The 22,987-nt window shown below is 37.3% G+C and overlaps 1 protein-coding gene across 13 annotated transcripts in view; it reads left to right on the top strand.

The window, feature by feature from the left end:
* The window catches only part of Bltp1 (bridge-like lipid transfer protein family member 1), a 192,252-nt gene that overhangs the window by 132,711 nt on the left and 36,554 nt on the right, over positions 1 to 22,987 (top strand). For 10 of the 13 annotated variants that reach the window (XM_029475242.2, XM_029475241.2, XM_029475243.2 and 7 more), the window contains 11 exons: positions 1,960 to 2,065; positions 4,597 to 4,694; positions 5,782 to 5,967; positions 6,864 to 7,032; positions 8,913 to 9,124; positions 10,306 to 10,504; positions 13,409 to 13,468; positions 14,041 to 14,267; positions 14,969 to 15,169; positions 15,362 to 15,492; positions 16,885 to 17,008. In XM_029475242.2, coding sequence (XP_029331102.1) covers positions 1,960 to 2,065; positions 4,597 to 4,694; positions 5,782 to 5,967; positions 6,864 to 7,032; positions 8,913 to 9,124; positions 10,306 to 10,504; positions 13,409 to 13,468; positions 14,041 to 14,267; positions 14,969 to 15,169; positions 15,362 to 15,492; positions 16,885 to 17,008 — 1,713 coding nt within the window. The remainder of the gene's footprint in view (positions 1 to 1,959; positions 2,066 to 4,596; positions 4,695 to 5,781; positions 5,968 to 6,863; positions 7,033 to 8,912; positions 9,125 to 10,305; positions 10,505 to 13,408; positions 13,469 to 14,040; positions 14,268 to 14,968; positions 15,170 to 15,361; positions 15,493 to 16,884; positions 17,009 to 22,987) is intronic. The other 3 variants (XM_029475248.2, XM_085835948.1, XM_029475246.2) reach the window with 1 other exon arrangement.

Below are 22,987 nucleotides of genomic sequence, written 5' to 3'. Positions count from 1 at the left end.
ATACTTTTTTCAGATTGGGCTTGCTTTAGTACCTAAGAGTTATAAATTCTTTTAGTTTTTAATTTTGCTTAAGAGTGAATGTGATTGGCGCTGCTGTGTGGTTGAAGGTGAGATGTCACGGTACACACAGGAAAATCAGATGACACCCTTGTGGAGCTTGTCTTTGCTTCTGCTTTTACCTAGGTTTTTGTAGGGACAAATCTCACGAATATAGGTTTGCATGGTAAGCTTCTTTGCCCAGAAGCCCACCTAGCCAGGCCAGGAGTTGAGATTTCTGTGTGTAAATATACTCAAAGTACACAGGCTTTTAAGAATCCTAAGATTAAATTAGGAAAGTATATATTCCATGTATGTTTTCTACAGAGAAAAATAAGTGGCCCAAACTAGTTGAGCAATATTGTTAATAATGCCTCAATTCAAAGAAAGTAAATCTAAAGCAATGTTTGGTGTAATTCCATATTAATGCCAGATACTAAAAGGAAGAGTTATACCAAAAGGAAAGGAAAATAACAAATTAATTTCAAAGCATTTAAAGTTGTACCTTATATCAAAATTGCCTATTTTGAAATAGGCCTAAAATAGGCACACTGAAACTTATTTTTGTCCTATTTGTACTTTTCTGTGCAAGTTAAGACGAGGGACAACTCAGTGGTTAGGAACATATACTGGTCTCCCAGAGGACGTGACCATACACTCACTCACAAATAAGTTCAGCTCCTAGCACCCATATCAAGGCAGCTCACCACCAGTCCCATAGGAATGTTACACCCCTGGTCTCGCAGGCATCTGCGTGCATGTGAACTATACCACATACAGACAAGACACAAATAAAAAGAATAAAGATATTTTAAATGCCTCCTAATACATGTAAGTTTTTTATGATTTTTTTTCAGCAAAATGACAAATCTATTTGCTCTACTAATTTTTGACCAACATATGATCACAATGATAGAAGTATTTGCTTTAATCATAGAGTGTTTGAATCTGTGTTTTCTGTAATGGTCACTTAATTAGAAGCTGCCTTCTACTTCATCTGTTTATTGACTTATTCTTGTCAGAAACTAGTACTGTTGTACTTATCACAAGACACATGCTACATATAATGAGATTGGACTCTCATATAATCCTGAGACCTAGTGTGTGCTGTTTACAGTTTTTGTTTTTAATCACTATATTTTTAGTTAATACAAATAGAAATGGTCGTTGGACTCGATTACTTTTGTGTGTGTGTGTGTTAAAAAGTTAAGTTTATTGAATAGTTGCATATTAATTAAAACAGGCTTTTTGTTAATATGCTGTAAGACTATTCTTTGTGGGTTTTTGGTTTGGTTAGTTTTCTTTTTTCTTTTTTTTAATTAGATATTTTCTTTATTTACATTTCAAATGTTATCCCCTTTCCTAGTTTTCCATCTGAAAAGCCTCTATCCCCTCCCCCACCCTTGCTCACCAACCCATCCACTCCCGCTTCTTGGTCCTGGCATTCCCCTGTACTGGGGCATAGAGCCTTCACAGGACCAAGGGCCTCTCCTCCCATTGATGACCGACTAGGCCATCCTCTGCTACATATGCAGCTAGAGCCATGAGTACCACCATGTGTTTTCTTTGATTGGTGGTTTAATTCCAGGGAGCTCTGGGGGTACTGGTTAGTTCATATTGTTGTTCCTCCTATAGGGCTGCAAACCCCTTAAGCTCCTTGGGTCCTCTCTCTAGCTCCTTCATTGGGGACCCTGTGCTCCATCCAGTGGATGGCTGTGAGCATTCACTTCTGTATTTGTCAGGCACTGGCAGAGCCTCTCGGGAAACAGCTTTATCAGAATACTTTAAAGCCCATTTTAATTGTTCTTATATAATATGTAGATAATTATCTCTTTTCCCTAAAGTTTTGGATGATTGGTTTTACAGAAAAGCAGAGCTAACATACTCAACAGTACAATCTCATAGTCTGATTTTCTTTGGCAGGTTGGTTCCTTTGAACACAATCTCACAACAGATCTTCTAAACCACTTGGTCTTTGTACAGAAAGTGTTCATGAAGGAAGTGAATGAAGTAATACAGAAGGTGTCTGGTAAGGCTGTCTGGGGCTAGGAATGCAAGTTTCTATTTTTATTTGTTATATGGGGTTTCATGATCTAAAATAAGATGTAAGTGACATAAAAATTATTGATAACTAGTGTGAGTGTGTGTGAGAGAGAAACAGAGAAAGGAGAGAGAGAGACACACACACACACAGAGAGAAAAAGAGAGAAAGAGAGAGAGAGAGAAGATGCACACTCATAAAGCAAAAGAGATAATCAGCTAGTTTCTTTTATTTTCTTTATCTTATTCCCTTAAACTGGGGTCTCTCATTGAACCTGGAACTTACCAGTTGTTGTTTAAGACAGTAGGGTCCTTTATTTCAAGAAAGAAAGCCTGTTGCTATGGCATTTTGGAGGACTGGGGGCAGTTCTCTGTAAGAATCAATGCCTACCACTCATTCACAAGCTGGAGTAGTAGGGCAGACAGGGAGGGAAGCAGGGAAGGAGGATGAAGTTTCCTCTTTGGCCAGAGATGGGCTTTTTCTAGGCGTGACGAAATAACTGGTGAGTAGCAAATGAAAGACTGCGGGTGGTCACTGGACAACTCTCATGGACAGCTTTGAGGAGTGCAGAGCCATCCATGTGTGCCAGGAATCTAGCTCGGGTTCAAGATGACCATGATTAACAGTCTTGACTTTTGTTTCCTTGGGTAGATATTGTTCATGTAATTCTCTGCTGTCAAGATTAGCATCCCCATCACAGTTTGGGGGCAGTTTCTGGTCTTGAAAACTTTGGAGGAAGACATTCTTAAGGGTTGAGTCCTTCCCCAGAAGCCTCCAAGCCTGTTAACACCTATCTGTCTAACATTCTCTCCTCACAAGTGGAGACCCTGAAACCATTTAGAATATGGAAGTTGAATCAGTCTGGCTGCTTCCAACAAGCTTTGGGAGATTAGAGAGGAAATAGAGGGGAATTAGAGAGATTCTTGATGACTTTCAAACATGGGAGAACAGTCAAAGTGACCATGAGCTGGATCATCTCAGAACTGTCTGAAACAACTGTAAACGAGTATAGACAAAATTAAGACAGTGACGGAATACACCATGTCTAAAGAAGAGCATTTACAACTAAGAGTATAGTAGATTTAAGAGGATTTTACTGCAGAGATCTATCTGTAAAGCTGGTCACCAATGAGTTGGCAGTCTTTGGCATCTTTTTACTCATATTTTGTAGAGCTTGTAAAGCAAAGGAGACATATGCAAAATTATCAAGTATACAGAAAAAGTATTTATGTGATCTGGAAAAATATGAGCCCTTTAATTTGATTAAGAGCTTTAATTTGATTATGTAATTGTTTTATTATATTATTACCAATTGTTTTAACTTTGGGACATAAGTATGGGGATAAGTGAAAATTATACCAGAAATGGATATTTTTAACACATCACATTGGAAAAACCAAGTTTTTATAAGAGTACATCAAGGAAAAATTGGTAAATGAGAGCTAATAAGAGTAAGGATTGGAGAGATGGCTTAGTGGTTAAGAGCACTGACTGCCCTTTCAGAGGTCCTGAGTTCAATTCCCACCAACCACGTGGATCCAGTGCCCTATTTGGGTGTGTCTAGAGTCAGCTACAGTCTGAAGATGAGCTACAGTGTGCCCATATACATAAAATATTTTTGAAAAAAAGAATAAGAGTAATTATGCTAATGTGTGTAGACTAAGTTGAGTATATGGCATATTGCATGCACTCAGTAATTCATTCTCCTTGGTACTAGGGTCTGCACAGATATCTGTTTAGTTGAGAATGTAGCAAGTAAAAAAGAAAAGAATATGGATGGAGGGCCAGAGTTGCTTAAGAAAAGGTAATCCAGAGAATGGTAACATCAAGAGAGCTATGGCTTAGAGTTCAAATGAAAAAAAAACAGTAATGGTGATTTAACGTTTTAGAAATTGCACTGGAATGTAATGTAAACATCCTCTGTTGGAATTAATTAGCATGAGACTTCCAAATGTGACAGCAGAAAAGGCCTGACTTGAAGGGAGTTAAGCTATCTAAAAAATATTACTAATTTTTCTAATACCTAAATTAGTAATTTATCACCTGAAACTGGTGGTAGCTGGATGATACAGACAGGAACAAAGATGGAGTATTTGATAGGTGGCTGCAGATAAGGTAATCACTAATTAACATTGGTTAAGAAACCTTATTGTCGGTTTCAGATATGAGGTAGAAATCGGGATCTGGTGATGAGCAGAAGAAGGGAAAGTAATGCTGTAATTGTAGAGCAGCTGTTGAGGGAAAGTGCAAGCATTTAAGTAGGCACTCGGATTTCCAGGAAGCGTCTCATCTGTGCTAGCTTACGGAAGGTGTCTGCTTGGCTGCTATTCACTAGTCCTAACGATTGGGGTCCTGTCTCATCATACTACTGTTCCTTTTTCTCTCTCTCAAACTGAAGATTGATTTGTCATTAAAGAAAAATGTCTTACTGGAGGTTTTCTTTTTAATGCACAAAATATAGTCAGAATTTTTTGTGATAAGGAAGCTGTTCTAGTCTTTCAGTATTTAACCTTTTCTAGGTGGGGAGCAGCCTATTCCTCTCTGGAATGAACATGACGGAACAACAGATGGAGATAAGCCCAAAATTCTCCTCTATTCCCTGAATTTACAGTTTAAGGTAAACTTTCATAACACTGATGCTCTTAGGACCAGCTTTCTAATTAATTAGTGTATATTTTATGTGTTTTGCATGATGCATAATTGCAAAATAGTGAAAATAAACTGTATTCTGCTTACTCGGGGAAAGCTTTAATGTCTACATCTTCTATCAGTGCTTTTTTTCTCCTTTTCTTTTTCATATTGACACTGCTGGGCTTTGAGCCAAGGGCCTTACAAATTGACAGCAAGCCCTCACCGAGCTACACCCTCAGGCCTCAGTGTTTTAAGGGCAGGCATCAGGCTTCCTTCTCTTCTCTTTTCTTTTCTTTTCTTCTCTTTTCTTTTCTTTTTTTTTTTTTTCTTTCTTAAGACAGAATCTCAACTATGAAGTCCTAACTGGCTTGCTGGAACTCTCTATATATAAACTAGGCTAGTCTTGAACTCAGAGATCCAATTACCTCTGTCTTTCCAGTGCTGCGGTTAAAGGAATGCACACCACCATGCCCAGTCCTTCTATGACAACTACTGCTATAATAATAGTATGATAATAATAGCAACAATAACAACATTATTATTATTAGCATGTATTTTGAAAAACTTCTATATCAGATTATTGAGATCAGCTTTATCTTCTGAAAACAGTATTATATAATTTAAACAGTTTGTTTAGTAATGTTCCAGTGAATACTTGGTATTTCTAATTAATTCTTTTATAATTTACTCTGCAAGAACATTTTGAATATCTGTTCAATTAATAATAGTCTTTTAGGGAGGCTATGGTAGAATGCTTGCCCATATGTACAATTACCTGAATGAAGCAAAGCTATGGGTTCTTCTTTGCTGCCAAAAGTGGGAGAGCAGGGCATGGCCAAGGAGAAAGAGAAAAAGCTGTAATACTTTAAATCTTAATTATCTCCTGTAAAAAAGTAAAAGTGCTAAAGTGGAATGTATTAACTATAGCATCCTAGTATAACTGATTTAAAGAATGTGTGCCTTAGACTAATCTTATATATGCTATGACTTCTTATCATATTTCAAAAGATTGCATTTCAGTGAGTCTATATTGGTTCATTTTCTTATTTTCCTCATAACATGTAATCTGCTAGGGTATTCAAGTAACAGCCACCACACCTTCAATGAGAGCTGTGAGATTTGAAACTGGATTGATTGAATTGGAACTTTCAAACCGACTTCAAACCAAAGCTTCACCAGGAAGCAGCAGCTATCTGAAATTATTTGGTAAATGCCAAGTGGACTTAAATCTGGCATTAGGGCAAATTGTCAAACATCAGGTTTGTACAGAATATAATGGTATTGGCACTATTGTCTGTAAATTAACTTTTGTGTTAGAATTTTAGAAATATTTTAAGTTCCTAAAATTTGTATTGTAAATTCTGATGAAAATTTACTTAGGCCTTTGTAATTTTACTTCGCCATTTCTTGCCATTTTTGACTATATACTCCCTATTACAAGTTTGTGCAAGAGCAATCTCATGAGACTTTATCCAAAATCTGTAGAAACATTTGCTTGTAATTTTTCAGTTTCTTAAGCATTATTTACATCGCACTGCCTTGTGCTTTTATTAGTTAATATGTAAAGTGTTAAGTTTACACCTTCCCTATAGAATGTTTGAAATTGTCAAATGTAAAGTTTTAAGAAAAAGAGCAACTAGTGTAGTGCCCTAATCAGGTTTACTGTTTACCAGAGATAGTTTTTGTTGTTCTAATTTAATTTTGCTAAATATATCTTTTTAATGTCCCACCTAATTTTGATTTGAAGAGTCATTTTTAATTGCCAGTTATAGTTTTAAAAAAATCAATGGCTATATTAACTATTTCAAATTCTTACTAGAATTAGAAAATGAATTTTTTTCAAATGGAAACATATTTTGAGAGAAATCTTACTAATTTCAAACACTTAATATATCATTAGGCCTGCCTCTGCTAGGTAATAGTGCTTGACAGCTTTATCACAGAGCTACAGCCCAGAAAAGTTTACCTTTTACATAGTTCTTCATACTTTATATTAATTTTAAGTATTTATGTTACAAATTATAAAGAATCTACCATTTAATGGCTAAATTTGGAAAGTATACTGTAGGTCTTTTGGAAAACAATGGTATATAATGTTTAAATTATTTTGGTAAAATTTTCCATTGATTTTGTTAAGTTTTAAATTTCATTTTAGGTTTATGAAGAAGCTGGTTCTGATTTTCATCAAGTTGCCTATTTTAAAACTAGAATAGGACTGAGGAATGCCCTTCGAGAGGAAATCAGTGGTTCTTCAGATAGGGAAGCTGTGCTTATTACTCTGAATAGACCAATTGTTTATGCACAACCTGTGGCCTTTGATAGAGGTAAGTTTATATCAGCCATGACTGTCTTCTAGGCGGTAGGCATGCTCAGTATGTATATGTATATATGTATGTATATGTGTGTGTGTTTGTATGTATGTATATACATATGTATATATGTATATATACCATAGCTTTCCAGTGCAGATACCTGATAGCTAAAATGCCTCCTAAATCTGAAACGTGAGCAGAGCACCTAAGACAAGTCTTGCTAACTACAGCTTTTAAAGTCATTTCATATTTTACAATTATTTTGCTTTTGACATAAATAGGATTATTCTATTCCAAGTTCCAATCTTAAATGCTAAGTTTTTTAGTTGGATTATCTACCCGTTTGTATTTTCATTTATTCTGAAAAATGTTTACTGTGTGCTGCCTAAAAGTGAGAAACAATAGATAACAGGATCAGGATTCCTGCCCTCAAGTAATGTAGTCTGCTGGAAAAAAAAGAGTTCATATACACTTGTCAATGAGTCAAAAATCTTTTTTTCCTAGATCTGAAAGAATGTGTATCTTCCTTTGCTCTTTTGCTCTTTAGAGGAGAAACAAATTCTTCAGTTTCAACTTAGAATGTAGAGTTCACCAGGGAGATAAGCACATGAGATCAACTGCTACTCACTTTCTTAACCTAGGGCTAGACCAGTCCTCGCATACAGCACTACATACAAACATCCGCTAACTGAGAGAAATGAGTGTTTGTGAGCACAGTAGTCTAAGAGAAGATAGCAACAGCTTTTAGAAAAGAGTGGCAAAGAAGACTGACTGGATGGACAAATGAATGTTTAAATTATTTTTCAGAGGCAATAAGAAGATACTTCTAAATCTGTGTAAAATTTCAGTTCTCAGTGCTCTTAGATTCACCATTAAATACTTTGCTTTTGGCAATGCTGCCATAGGTGCTTTTTGTTTTTTTTTTCCTGAGCCCTTTACTCATGCTACGCATCTCCCATTTCACCAGCCTTCCCTTATCATTCACCAGGTCTTAAAACACTCTCAACTGGTGTGTGGCACCATTCTTGATTTTTCTCTTCTAGTGGCTCTCCATTTTTTACCTTCTTAGACTTCCATACTGTCTTGAGATGAAGATTTTCCTTTACATGTTTTTCTTATTAACAAATTCAAATGACTTTGACCATTTCAAAATGCAGTCTTTATGATAATGTGCCTAGCATTGTGTTTTTGTTCTTAAAAATGTTTCAAAACAATAAGTACATATTAGTTGATTTTCTGCTGATATGATGAAGTACTGTGAAGAAAGGTATCTTGTAGATACAGAGTTTATTTGTGCATAGAGGCCAGTAGGATAGTCCATAATGGCTGTAAAGGCATGACAGTAGGTAGCCACAGCAAGAAGGTAAGAGATTATGTCTCGTCCACACTGAGGAAAGCCCAGACTGTACTCTAATAGGGTAATGCTACGAACTCCCATTGGTTCTACATTTCCCATAACTTCTCCAAATAGTAACATCAACTGGGAAACAAGTGTTTAAATGCCTGATCCTGTGACATTTCTCAGCCAAACCAACACAGAAGGTAAACTGTACAGTTAAGGACAAGGGTCCTGTTTTTGCATGTATTATTCCAACCAAGACCAAATGTGTAATAGGAATTCTACAATATTGAATGGATAAATGGACCTGGGTTTTCTTTCTGTTGCCATTAGACAGTTGCTTGCTTTCTGTTTCTTTATTTTCTTTCTTTCTTTCTTTTTCATGAAAACTTTAGTATCATTATAATTCTAGCCAAAATTTTCTGGTAGTAATTTTTATTAGAAATTATTGTTAATCATCAGAATTTTATAGTAGTTGGAATTTACTAACTGTAATAAATCACTTACATCATTGACTTTAGTTTTCTTTCTGCCTGTTCTTAATTTGCAAAAGCTGTTCTGTTTTGGCTGAATTATAAGGCTGCCTATGACAACTGGAATGAACAACGAATGGCTTTACATAAGGATATTCATATGGCTACAAAGGAAGTGGTAGACATGCTCCCTGGTATCCAGCAGACATCAGCCCAGGCCTTTGGGACTCTCTTCCTCCAGCTAACTGTGAATGATCTAGGAATTTGCCTCCCTATAACAAATACTGCACAGGTACAGAAAATCAAAACATACGAGGCTTTATTCCAAAATTGAAAGCTAGATATTGCTACTCCCCATTTCTGTGAACCTGGATTATAACCATTTTAAGTAGAGCTGTTTATAACTTGAGCAAGGAAGAACTCCTAATTCTTACCTTTGCAAATAAGCTTTAGAATCATCTTATTGCTTTTTTTAAAGTAAGAACTCTTTGGATTGATCTTTGTATAAAGTGGAAACAGGAATATTTCAAAATGACTTTAATACCCCCACATGTAACATGGTAGGGAATTTCAATTTTCTTACAAAGTAGTATGAATATTAAATAATTATTTAAAAACTTGCACATTATCTGTGTACTTAGATGAAAAAAAGATGCTATCTTCATAATTTAGGGCCAGTTTTCAGAAATGCGTTGGAACTTGAACTTGTGGTTAAGGAAGAAAACGCTGTCTGCACTTGTCAGACCAAGAAGAAATTGCTCTTAAGAATCATATGCAGAGATCTGTCTTATTGTTAGTCTTCCTTCATTGTCACTTTTAATAGTTTAAATGTTGTGGCAGAGTTACTAACACTGAATGGAATAAACTTCTGTTGAGGATTCTGTTTGGTTGAACAGGGCTAAGAGAAACTTGGCATTCAAGATGTTCCGGTACTGTTGTTTGTGTCTAAAGAGTTGAGATGTGGTAGCTTTTTAATGACATGATAAGACAGTTCAGGAAACCCACACACATAAGAACTGGCTACAATAGCCCACGAAACAGGGGCTAGACAAACACAGATTTTAGCTCTTGCATATTAAAAAGGAAAAAGTACTCATTTGAGTATTGTTTAAAACCTATTTTGCTAATATTGAGGATTTCTAGACTTAACCATTTCTAGACTTTAATTATGAATATAAAGATTTCTAAAGTTTAGAAGTCATCTGGTCTGGAGAAATGACTAAGCAGTCAAGAACACTTGTTGCTCTTGTCGAGAACCTGGGTTTAATTTCCAACACCCATGTGGTGGCTCACAACCATCTGAACCACTCTAGCTCAGTGGATCTGAAGCCCTCTTCTGATGTCTGTGGGCACCAAACAAAGCATGTGGTGCACATAAGTATAGGCAGGCAAAACATTCATACACAGAAAATAAATCTTAAAAAAAACATTTTAAATTCACCTTTGCCTCATTTCCCTGTGATTTTTCTTTAGTCTAACCACACTGGAGACCTGGACACTGGCTCTGCTCTAGTGCTGACCATTGAAAGTACTCTCATCACTGCATGCTCCTCAGAGTCTCTGGTTAGCAAAGGCCATTTCAAGAACTTTTGTATCCGTTTTGCTGATGGCTTTGAGACATCATGGGATGACTGGAAACCAGAAATCCGTGGAGATCTAGTAATGAATGCTTGTGAGTCTGATTTATTTTCTATATAAGGCTTATAATTGTAAAAAAAAATTAAATGTCTCTGTTGAAAATTGAAGGATGTTCAGATATAGGAATGCTTTAGAAATGAAATAAGGGCTATTTGTAGTTAAAGGTAGCAAACTACATCTGTAAAAACTATAACTTCAGGCTTCTGGTAAGGCAGAAAGACTTACACATTTGAAGCCTGGTTTTTCCTGTAGTTGGATGACCAAATAAATAATCCTTGTTCCATGATCTGTAAGAAAGTGGTCATTGCAAGACCCAACTTAGTAAACATAGAATAGATTGTGAATCTCCTGGACTAGAATTTCAGCTTTAATTATAGCTGACACAGGAATAACCCAACACACAGCCCAAGTTTCTAGGATTTGAAAGAATCATAGTGAACTCCTCTAATTCAATGATGTATGTGATGATTTGAAAGGAGAAAGGTTTATATCACTTTTAATATCTTTAGGTATCACAGCAGAGATACTACAGAATTACTTCTTTATAACAAAGCAGTGTACATACATATAGAATCTTAAAGATGGTGAACTAAAATCTTCAGTCAATTCTATGATGAAAATACTCTTTAGCAGGTGGTTCGCCATCATTTATGTAACTTTCTCCTTTCTAAAACATCACTATAACTTCCAAATTAAAGGCAAAAATTAATTTAAACATGATTTGTTTTGAGTGTGGCGTCTTTGTTATCCATACACTAATTAAAATAGACTATGGTTAGAAAGGAAACAGACCATTTTCCTAGTAATTTGGAAAAAATATCTCATAGAGAATATAAGAAATAGGCCTAGGGCTTAGAATTAAAAAATAAGTATTAAAATGAGTACATTATTTAATACCTTGGTATATATTCTTTTAGCAATAAGGAACCTTGCTATTCTGATTTCTGATACGCAGAATAATCTAAATCTTTAGATTTTGCGGAAAATTTACTTTTGTAGCTCACTATTGTTTCTGGGGAAGGGAATCAGAGGAAGAGTAAAAAGAGTAATTGTCTTATTAATATGTTATATGAATTCAAAATGATAAAATGGACAAATTGATTGAGTAATTTGTAGTTTCTAATGGGAGAAATACTAGTATGTAATTTTTATATCTAGGGGTAGAAAAAGAGATGATGTTCAAATTTTAAAGAGTTTTCATTGTAGTATTCTTGAATTTGGAAGATTATTAATGCAGGCTTTGTTCAGACTGATAACCTTAACTAAAAGGTTAGCAGATCCTATCTTACCGGAAGCCACATCTTGCCTTGTTTTAATTTAGAATTGACCAGTTAGATATTCATACTTTATGGTTGAAAAAATACATTTTTCTAACAGTTACTGCCATTGTATTTTTAAGACCATAATAGGGCAGGGATGTAGCTCAGTGAGCAGAGTACTTGCCTACCATTCAGAACACCCTGATTTAGATCTCTAGCACCACATACAATCGGCATGGTAGGCATGTCTGGAACCCCAGCCTTCCACACAAAGAAGCAAAAGGATCTGGAGTTCCGGGTTGTCCTACTAATCATCAGCTATGTAGCAAGTGTGAAGCCAGCCTGAACTGCACCATGAGGCACTCAGAGAGGAACTGATCTTTACTCATAAAAGACAGTGCGCCTACACTGGGAATATTTTCTTTCTAGGAAATTTTCAAGGAAAGACAAAAAACACTCCAACCTTAAGTGACATGTGAATACCAATTTAGAATTCACACAAAGTTATAAAAGGACATTTCACTTAAGACTAATCAAATTTAGATTGATACTTAATTTCCATTAAGGCTTATTGAAAGTTGCCTTAATTCTTTTTTAACAACTTATTTTGCTTAGAGATGATTTATTTCAAAGATAGCCTATTCTTCACTAATTAAGTTTAAGGTACCAAGTTAAAGCCAGGCGTTAGCAACATTTTGCATTTAAGATCAAATATGTTTCTGGGCTTAGATCCAAGATTGTGAGGTTGACATCATAGCAATCAGCCATTTTTTCTCATAAAATACTTCTTGGCAAAAAGATGACAGATTATCTGTGAACTAATATGGCAGTTCATTTGTTCTTGTTTTGTTGTTGAGAGAGGGTTTCTCTATAGAACAGCCGGAACTCGATCATATACTGGGCTGGCATAGACCTCTCAGAGATCCACCCAAATGTAGTTCTTAATTGTCATTTTATTTTTCATTGACTTCCATCCTCAAAATATTCATACATGGGACTAGCCAAATGTTTCAGCCAGTAAAGACACTTGCCGTTAAGGTGATTTTAATCCCCAGGATCTACAGGGTACAAGGAGAGAGAACTAACTCTTGCTCTTCACTCATGTCATGGCACTTGTACAAGGTATATACACATGCTCTCACATACATACATGCATACATATACAATTTTTTGTAATTAGAAAAATGTTCTCTCCAGAGTTTAATGTCTTGTGTGCCATCCTAGTCCTTGAAATAACCTGAGACTGGATTGTGATTTCCAGACCAACCTAAGCTGTATAGCAAGAGCCTGTCATCCAAAAATAGAACTAGCAACAACAATGTATATGTGTATGTGTGTTGTATATACACAGTGTCACAAAAATTGTCATAGAATCCTAAAGGTTAGTAGAAAGTGGTCTAGAAATGCCCAGATAGTATGTCTCTAATAATTACATGCTACAACTAAAGCCAAAACTTTGAGTTAAGTTGCTAAAATCATAAACACTTCACTTTGTATAACAAGACTACTGAATCCAAAGTTTGCTCTTTTGTGGGGAGGAATTGAAACCTAGAAGAGCTCGAAATCCTGTTTACATTTATGTAATTGTCTTTGGGAAAAAGACATGTTTAATATGAGGTACATGTTTAATCATAAGAACATTTTTATTGACAACTATTATTGGGTTCATTCTTGTGCAGGTGTAGTTCCAGATGGTACCTACGAGGTTTGTTCAAGGACTACAGGACAAGCTGCAGCTGGTAGGCTCGCTGTTTACTTTGAAACAGAGTTAGGTGAAAATAAGATGGGAAGTCTCAAATGCCACATTTATGAGTTGATTTATCGATGACCGGGAGAGTAGTAAATATTTTTGAGTAAGAAATCAAATGGTGATATCATCAAAGGAATACCTCCTGGCTGTAAAGCATAGGAAAACAGCTGACATCACGTGCCTGGAAAGAGCTCATTTCTGTGTTCTCATTTAAACAAGATCCAGCTTGTCTCAAGTTGAGAGAATGATTTTGTTTTTGTAACTTTGATGTTTGCTGTGACTACTTAGTTACTTGTAGGTGGTGGATGCAGCTTATAACGGTTTCTGCTGTATCCATGGGAAGGTATCTGTTTGAGCTCAGAGGGAACAGATAGTCGCCATGGTGTTATACAGAAGAGGTACATACATACTATAAACATGGAAACCAACACTCTGTCTGGTGTTTGGAGCAGGTCTTGCTGTGAATGGCATTGGATATCTGATATGGCCATCATATAGTTCATAAGTGCTTATACTCCTATTCCTAGGACCTTGAAAATGCCACTTCTTTTATTTAAACAGAAAGTAGTAGTGCCGGAACCTGGACACTGAATGTATTGTGGAAAATGTGTGGGATTGATGTCCACATGGACCCTAACATTGGCAAAAGGCTTAATGCTCTGGGAAACACCCTTACAACACTGACAGGAGAGGAAGACATAGATGACATTGCTGACCTCAATTCAGTGAACATAGCTGACTTGTCAGATGAAGATGAAGTCGATACCATGTCTCCTACAATCCATACTGTAAGTGCATTCCCTGCTAGGAATTTCAAGACTGGGTTTTCCTGAGATAGATACCTGATTAACTTGAGGTTATTTCATGAGTTGTGGTTGCTGTTGTAGAGGAAGGGAGGAAGACGGTGATTTCTAGGTCTGCAGTTTACAGTGCTGATGTGTGTTTCATCCTAATGCCTTTATGAAATGTGCCTTAACCTCAGTGTAATATAGTAACATTGAAAGTAAGGTAAGGTCAATCTATAAACACAGAAAGTAGATCAGTGGGTTTTGAATCTGGGGCTGGGGGGGGGGGGGGGTGAGGTTTGAGAACAGGGAAGGGAAGACCTGCTATTATGAGAGGAGCTTTCCTGGCTGGTACTAAGAGTGTGGTAGTGACTGCTTAGCTCTGGCTGTCCTAAAGCTACTGAGCTGTACATTCTAAATGGATGGGTCTCATGGTTTATAATCATATCTTAGGAAAGGGTTTTACAAATAAGTCTTTCAAAAAGCCAAGTGTTTATACTGTGATATATACATTTAAAATGTGTTTTTCCAACTATACTGCTTATTCTGTTGTATCAAGTTATTTAGTAGCAAAAGGGATAGTGACTTTCAGATTTCATTCTGGTTTTGATTTGTAGAGATTTTAAATACATTGATCTGTTGTATTATTAAATAGTTTTATCCTGAAAAGTAATTTTAAATTAATAATACTGTTTATTATTTAGAGTTCAGATGGAAGTTCAGTAAGTGGAGATGGTCACAAACTCACCTTTGGGCAGCGACTTGTAAATCACCTACTAGGCCTGGCACCTCCAAATCAGCGCTATTCTGTTCCTGCAGAGTATCTGTGTGACTCAGAGATGCGGGGCTCCCCTCAGTCTAGCCAGGCCCATTTGAAAGCATGCAGAGCACACTCATGGGGAAACGTAGGTAGCAACTCAGTAGATACCGTATGAAATGAGGGGCTTGAATCAGTGGAGAATTGCAATCAGCTTACCTGCTGTAGATGGCTCTGATTCTTGCATGCTCTCTTTGATTGAGGCATTAATTTTTGTAGTATAGATGGTCTGTATGAACTGAAAGTGGTATTAACATATATACTTTGATTTTTTTTTAAGGAAGCTGTAGATTATCGAAGACAAGGAACATCTTCTAGTCAGCCAGGAGAACTGAGAGGAAGGAAGATTATGAAGCGCTTAGTGGACATCAGAGAACTGAATGAACAGGCCAAAGTAATAGATGACCTTAAGTATGTCATTGTTTTTTACTTACTATAGCATTCTCTAGTATTGAATAATAGGATGCTAAAGGTGGAAGAAAACTTGTTAGTGTATCAGTGAAGTCATCAGTTCTCCGAGAAGTTCAATAATTTTTCTGAGATTATAAGGAATAAAGTGAAGGCTGAAATCCTGATTTTCTGTCTTTACAACTCACTTCTGTGCAGTGAGTGGCTGAGGAGCTCATTATGCATGTTCATGCTTCACTGTATTCATACGCGTGGTTGAATGTGTGTGTTAGTTTGCTAACCTTGTTTATAGATTGGAGCTTTTTTTGAGGAGTTAAGAATCAGCATTTATGAATGGCTGTTCTGGTGTGGCATGCAGTAAACCTCACAGTGTATTTGTGAGGTTAAATAGCATGTTCCAAATGGACTCTTAAGAAAACTGGCTCAGGGTTCTGGAGAGATGGCTCAGTGGTTAAGAGCACTGTCTGCTCTTCTGGGGGTCCTGAATTCAAATCCCAGCAACTACATGGTGGCTCACAACCATCTGTAATGAGATCTGACACCCTCTTCTGGTGCATCTGAAGACAGCTACAGTGTACTTAGATATAATAATAAATAAATCTTTTAAAAAAACTGGCTCAGAGTAAAGAACTGAGATTTGTACTTACATAAATATGAATTCAAAGTCTTTCTCTCTCTCTCTCTCTCTCTCTCTGTGTGTGTGTGTGTGTGTGTGTGTAAGTCTTGATAGTCGATATTAACAGGTTTTTGTTTTTGTTTTGTTAGAAAAAAAGTAGGGATAAGGCAGTAAGCATTAGTAACTTTTTTTTAAAATCTCTTGCCAGTGGTATTGTAATTTTGCTAAGTACATCCCATCCAAGGATAAATATTCTTCTTGCTAAATTTTGAAACTTGGATTTTCTTTAAGTGGCCATGCTTCATCTTTTCTAGTCTTCAAATGCTTATAACTGGGGATTTTGTTGTTATTATTCGATCAGGATTTCCCAAAATACAGGAGTTTTTAAATATACAGGGTATGACCTTAAGGTTTCTCTGTAAATTTTCATGTAATAATTCATATTTTCCATTAATTTGAGTTTTATCCTCAAGGAGAAAAATGACTTGAGGTAAAAATATATGACTTCCAAAAACCATCCTACATTTTTCTGTAGAGTGAATGTTTGGTTTTCATGAGATTGCTTGTACCTTGAGATACATCAGTGGGTAGAGAGTGTAAGGTGTGTCCCTAAATGTAGTGTGTCTTTAAGTGTACAGGAATTGGGCTATCCAGAAATGACCCTTGGCTTTCCTAAGTGAGAGGGCTGGAAGAAGCACTGAGAAGTCACTTGTACTTTCTTGCTTCTTTACAGTAACCCCCTATTTTGGTGGGGTTTTTGTTTGTTTTGTTTCATTTAGAAAATTGGGTGCAAGTGAAGGAACCATAAATCAGGAAATTCAGCGTTACCAGCAGTTGGAGTCTGTGGCTGTGAATGATATCCGAAGAGATGTCCGTAAGAAGTTACGGCGATCCAGTATGCGAGTAAGTCCGTGCTTCACAATGTCATGAGACTTTTAAAACATTTATTTATTTATTTATTTATTTCACACTATAATTTTATTCCTTCCTCCCCGCCCCCATCCACCCTCTAATTGTTCCACATCCCACACCTCCTCCCCACGCCCCTGTCTCCAAGTGAATGCCCCTGCCCCCCTCTCCACCTGACCTCTAAACTCCCTGGGGCCTCTAGTCTCTTGAGGGTGCATTATCTTAGAATGAACACAGACCCGGAAGTCCTCTACTGTATGTGTGTTAGGGCCTCAGATCAGCTGGTGTATGCTGCCTGGTTGGTGGTCCAGTGTTTGAGAGATCTCTGGGTTCCAGGTTAATTGAGACTGCTGGTCCTCCTACAGGATTGCCCTTCTCCTCAGCTTCTTCCAGCCTTTCCCTAATTCAACAACAGGGGTCAGTTGCTTCTGTCCACTGGTTGGGTACAAATATCTGCATCTGACTCTTTAAGCTGCTCGTTGGGTCTTGCAGAGGGCAGTCATGCTAGGTCCCTTTTTGTCAGCACTCTATAGCCTCAGTAATGATGTCAGGCCTTGGGACCTCCCCTTGAGCTGGATCCCACTTTGGGCTTCTGTTCCCTATCTCAGATATTTGTATTATTTTCATCTAGTTGAAAATAATTTAAACATTCTCTTGATTACTTCTTTGACACATGCTATTTAGAAGTGTGTTGTTTAATCTTGAACCATTTTTTCCAGATAATTTTTTAACACAAACATATACACAATCTGGTTAAATTACATTGCAGTCTGACAGCAGTCATAGCAAATCTTAGGACCTAGAATGTGGCAGCCTGTTTGGGGGAGTTTTCCATGTTGACTTGAGAAGACTTTGAACAAAGCCTTGAGTAGATGTAGATTATATCCATGTGACAGATGTGCAGCTGAGTTGGAGTATATCCAAGTGGATTTTCTGCGTGCACTGGGTCCATTTCTGATGAAAGCTCTCCACCATGGTAGTGAATCCATCTGTTTCTCTTTGCATTTCTGTTAGTTTTTTCCTTGGGTAGTATAAATCATTGATATTCAAACTGATTATTGATATCATTGGATTAAACATCCACCTATTTTGTATTGCTTCATATTGCTTTTGTTCTCTATTCATGCTTTCATCTTTTTTCTTGTCTTTTGTAGTTTTAACTAAACATTTTATGATTCCATTTTCTCTTTTTTTATTTTAATTATGTTTACTTATTTTCTATTGGGTATTTATTTATATTTCAAATGTTATTACCTTTCCTGGTTTCCTCCCCCCTCCCGGAAATCCCCTATGCCATCCTCCCTCCCCCTGCTTCTAAGAGGGTGTTCCTCCACTCACCCACCCACTCTCACCTCCTCACCTCGATTCCCCTACACTGGGGCATCTATAGAGTCTTTATAGGATCAAGGACCTCTCCTCCCATTGATGCCTAACAAGGCCATCACCTGCTACATATGCAGCTGGAGCCATGTGTACTCAAGGACCTCTCCTCCCATTGATGCCTAACAAGGCCATCATCTGCTACATATGCAGCTGGAGCCATGTGTACTCCTTGGTTGATGGCTTAGTCCCCGAGAGCTCTGGGGGGTCTGGCTGGTTGATATTGTTGTTCTTCCTATGGAGTTGCAAACCCCTTCAGCTCATTCAGTCCTTTTTCTAACTCCTCTGTTGGGGACCCCACACTCCATCTAAATGGTTGGCTGAGAGCATCCGCCTCTGTATTTGTAAGGCTCTGGCAGGGCCTCTCAGGAGACAGCTATATCAGATTCCTGTCAGCAGGTACTTCTTGGCATCCACAATAGTGTCTAGGCTTGGTAACTGTATATGGGATGAGTCCTCAGGTGGGACAGTCTCTGGATGGCCTTTCCTTCAGTCTCAGCTCTATACTTTATCTTCATATTTGCTCCTGGGAGTATTTTGTTTTCCTTCTAAGAAGGACTGAAGCACCCACACTTTGGTCTTCCTTCTTCTTGAACTTCATGTAGTCTGTGTTATTTGGAGCTTTGGGGCTAATATCCACTTACCAGTGAGTGCATACCATGTGTGTTCTTTTGTGATTCGGTTACCTCTCTCAGGATGATATTTTCTAGAATTGATTTGGAATTTTGATGGGGATTGCATTGAGTCTGTAGATTGCTTTCAGCAAAGATGGCCATTTTTAATATATTAATCCTGCCAGTCAATGAGCATGAGAGATCTTTCCATCTTCTGAGATCTTTCTCATCTTCGATTTCTTTCTTCAGAGACTTAAAGTTCTTGTCATACAGATCGTTCACTTGTTTGGTTAGAGTCACACCAAGGTATTTTATATTATTTGTGACTATTGTGAAGGGTGTCATTTCCCTCATTTCTTTCTCAGCCTGTTTATCATTTGAGTAGAGGAGAGCTACTAATTTATTTGAGTTAATTTTATAACCAGCCTGTGGGCCTGTGTACCAGAGGCTTTCCATGGAGATCTCTGGCCCTGGCTGGTTCAAGAGTTCTGGAGAAGGGAAGTGAGTGCATGCAGGGAAGGGAGGTCACTTCTACCACTTCTGCTGATGCACTTGGCCCCACCTCCATCTCTGCACTGAGTTGGGTGGGGCTGAGCAGACTAAAGGCCAACTAGCCAGTGAGGAGTGGAGTGGAGCTTTAGGTAGCATATTGGGACAACAGCCCTCTTCCCAAGTGTTACAGCTCTTGGACAGAAGGCTCAGTAGTTCTCGAACACTTTTAATCCTTCAGAATAGGAAAGTTATATACAGTTTTGGGGTGGGTAAAGGTCTGACAACAGGTACCTCTCAGGCCTGGTCTGAGAGTTTTAAGGAAACCTTATTTGCATGTTGGAGGGCTTGGTGATGCTCCTACATGACTGAAGGCCACACACCTCTCTGTGGGGGGCTGTGGGAAGCTGTAGCTATGTGACAGAAGCCAGGGACCCAGGAGGCATGGCCAAACACCTGCTGCCCCATGCAGGTGAAAGTCACCACCAAGCAGGTCACCTAGTTTCCAGATCTTTGCTCAACTAAGATCCAGGAAGCCTGTGCACAGCCTACTGCCCCACACCAGACACTTTGCTGAAGTTGTTTATCGGCTTTAGTTCTCTGGTGGAATTTTTGGGGTCACTTAAGTATATGGTCATATCATCTGCAAATAGTGATATTTTGACTTCTCCCTTTCCAATTTGTATCCCTTTAACCTCCTGTTTTTGTCTAATTACTCTAGCTAGGACTTCAAAAACTGTAGTGAATAGATAGGGAGAGAGTGGGTAGCCTTGTCTAGTCCCTGATTTTAGTGGGATTGCTACAAGTTTCTCTCCATTCAGTCTGATGTTGGCTACTGGTTTGCTGTATATTGCTTTTACTATTTTTACATAGGGGCCTTGAATTCATGATCTTTCCAAGACTTTTTAACATGAAGGGATGCTGAATTTTGTCAAATGCTTTTTCATCTTCTACTGACATGATCATGTGGTTTTTTTTTCCTTTGAATTTATGTAGTGGATTATGTTGATGGATTTCCATATATTGAACAATCCCTGCATCCCTGGGATGAAGCATACTTGATTGTGGTGAATGATCATTTTGATGTGTTCTTGTATTTGGTTGGCAAGAATTTTATTGAGTATTTTTGCATCAGTATTCATAAGGGAGATTGGTCTCAAGTTCTCTTTCTTTGTTGGGTCTTTGTGTGGTTTAGGTGTAAGTGTAATTGTGACTTCATAGAATGAATTGGGTAAATATCTTCTGTTTCTATTTTGTAGAATATTTTGAAGGGTATTGGTATTAGGTCTTCTTTAGAGGTCTGATAGAATTCTCCAATAAACCATCTGGTCCTGGGTGTTTGGTTTTTTTTTTTGTTTTGTTTTGTTTTGTTTTGTTGTTTTTTTGGGTTTTTTTGTTTTGTTTTTGTTTTGTTGTTTTTTTTGGTTGGGAGACTATTAATGACCGCTTCTATTTCTTTAGGGGTTATGGGACTGTTTAGATGGTTTATCCGATCCTGTTTTAACTTGGCACCTTGTATATGTCTAGAAAATTGTCCATTTCATCCAGATTTTCCAATTTTCTTGAATATAAGTTTTTGTAGGATCTGATGACCTTTTGAATTTTCACGGTTTCCATTGTTATGTCTCCTTTTTCATTTTTGATTTCATTAATTTGGGTACTATCTCTGTGCCCTTTGGTTAATCTGTCTAAGGGTTTATGTTATCTTGTTGATTTTCTCAAAGAACCAGCTCCTGGTTTTGTTGATTCTTTGTATAGTTCTCTTTGTTTCTATTCAGTTGATTTCAGCCCTGAGTTTGATTGTTTCCTGCTGTCTACTTCTCTTGGATGTATTTGCTTCTTTTTCTTCTAGAGCTTTCACGTGTACTGTCAAGCTGCTAGTGTAAGCTCTCTCTAGTTTCTTTTTGGAGGCACTTAGAGCTATGAGTTTTCCTCTTAACCACTGCTTTTACTGTGCTTTTATTGTGTCCATAGGTATTGTGTTTTGGTATGATGTGTCTTCATTTTCGTTAAATTCTAAAAAAGTCTTTAATTTCTTTATTTATTTTTTCTTGACCAAGTTATCATTGAATAGAGCATTGTTCAGTGTCCTTGTGTTATGTGTGTTTTCCGTTGTTTTTGTTGGAATTTAAGACAAGCCTTAGTCCATGGTGATCTGACACGGTGAATAGGATTATTTCAATCTTCTTGTATGTGTTGAGGCCTGTTTTGTGACCAATTACATGGTCAGTTTTGGACAAGGGACCATGAGGTACTGAGAAGAAGGTATATTCTTTTGCTTTTAGATGAAATGTTCTATAAATATGTTAGATCCATTTGGTTCATTACTTCTGTTAGTTTCACTGTGTCTGTGTTTAGTTTCTGTTTCCATAATCTGTCCATTGCCAAGAATGGGGTATTGAAGTGTCTCCCCCTATTATTGTGTGGGATGTGATGTGTGGTTTGAGCCTTAGTAAAGTTTCATTTATGAATGTGGGTGCCCTTGCATTTGGAGCATAGATGTTCAGAATTGAGAGTTCATCTTGGTAGATGTTTTCCTTTGACCAGTATCAAGTGTCCTTCCTTAACTTTTTTGATAACTTTTGGTTGAAAGTAGATTTTATTTGATATTAGAATGGCTACTCCAGCTTGTTTCTTGGGACCATTTGCTTGGAAAATTACTTTCCAACCTTTTATTCTGAGGTAGTGTCTGCCTTTGTCACTGAGGTATGTTTCCTGTATGCAGCAAAATTCTGGGTCCTGTTTATGTATCCATTCTGTTAATCTATGTCTTTTGGGGGAATTGAGTCCGTTGATGTTGATATTAAGGAAAAGTGATTTTTAGTTCCTGTTATTTTTGTTGTTAGAGGTGAAATTATGTTTGTGTGGCTTTTTTTGGGTTTGTTGAAAGATTACTTTCTTGCTTTTTCTAGGGTGTAGTTTCCCTCCTTGTATTGGTGTTTTCCATCTATCATCCTTTGTAGAACTGGATTTGTAGAAAGATATTGTGTAAATTTGGTTTTGTCATGGAATACCTTGGTTTCTCCATCTTTGGTAATTGAGAGTTTTGCTGGGTATAGTAACCTGGGCTGGCATTTGTGTTCTCTTAGGGTCTGTGTGACCTCTGCCCAGGATATTCTGGCTTTCATAGTCTCTGGTGAGAAGTCTGTTGTAATTCTGATAGGTTTGCCTTTATATGTTACTTGACTTTTCCCCCTTGGAGTTCTGTAGACTTCTTGTATGTTCATTGGAACCTCTTTCTTTAGATTACGGAAGTTTTCTTCTGTAATAAGATAGTTACTGGCCCTTTAAGTTGGGAATCTTCACTCTCTTCTATACCTATTATCCTTAGGTTTGATATTCTCATTATGTCCTGCATTTTCTGGATGTTTTGCATTAGGAGCTTTTGGCAGTTTGCATTTTCTTTGACTGTTGTGTCAATGCTCTCTATGGTATCTTCTGCACCTTAGATTCTCTTTTCTATATCTTGCATTCTGTTTATGATGCTTGC

The sequence above is a fragment of the Mus caroli genome, unplaced genomic scaffold (genome assembly GCF_978045245.1).
Source record: "Mus caroli unplaced genomic scaffold, Mus_caroli_1 scaffold_3, whole genome shotgun sequence".
NCBI classification, from domain to species: domain Eukaryota; kingdom Metazoa; phylum Chordata; class Mammalia; order Rodentia; family Muridae; genus Mus; species Mus caroli.
The sequence above is the reverse complement of the archived record's forward strand: the minus strand, read 5'-3'. Positions and strand labels throughout refer to the sequence as shown.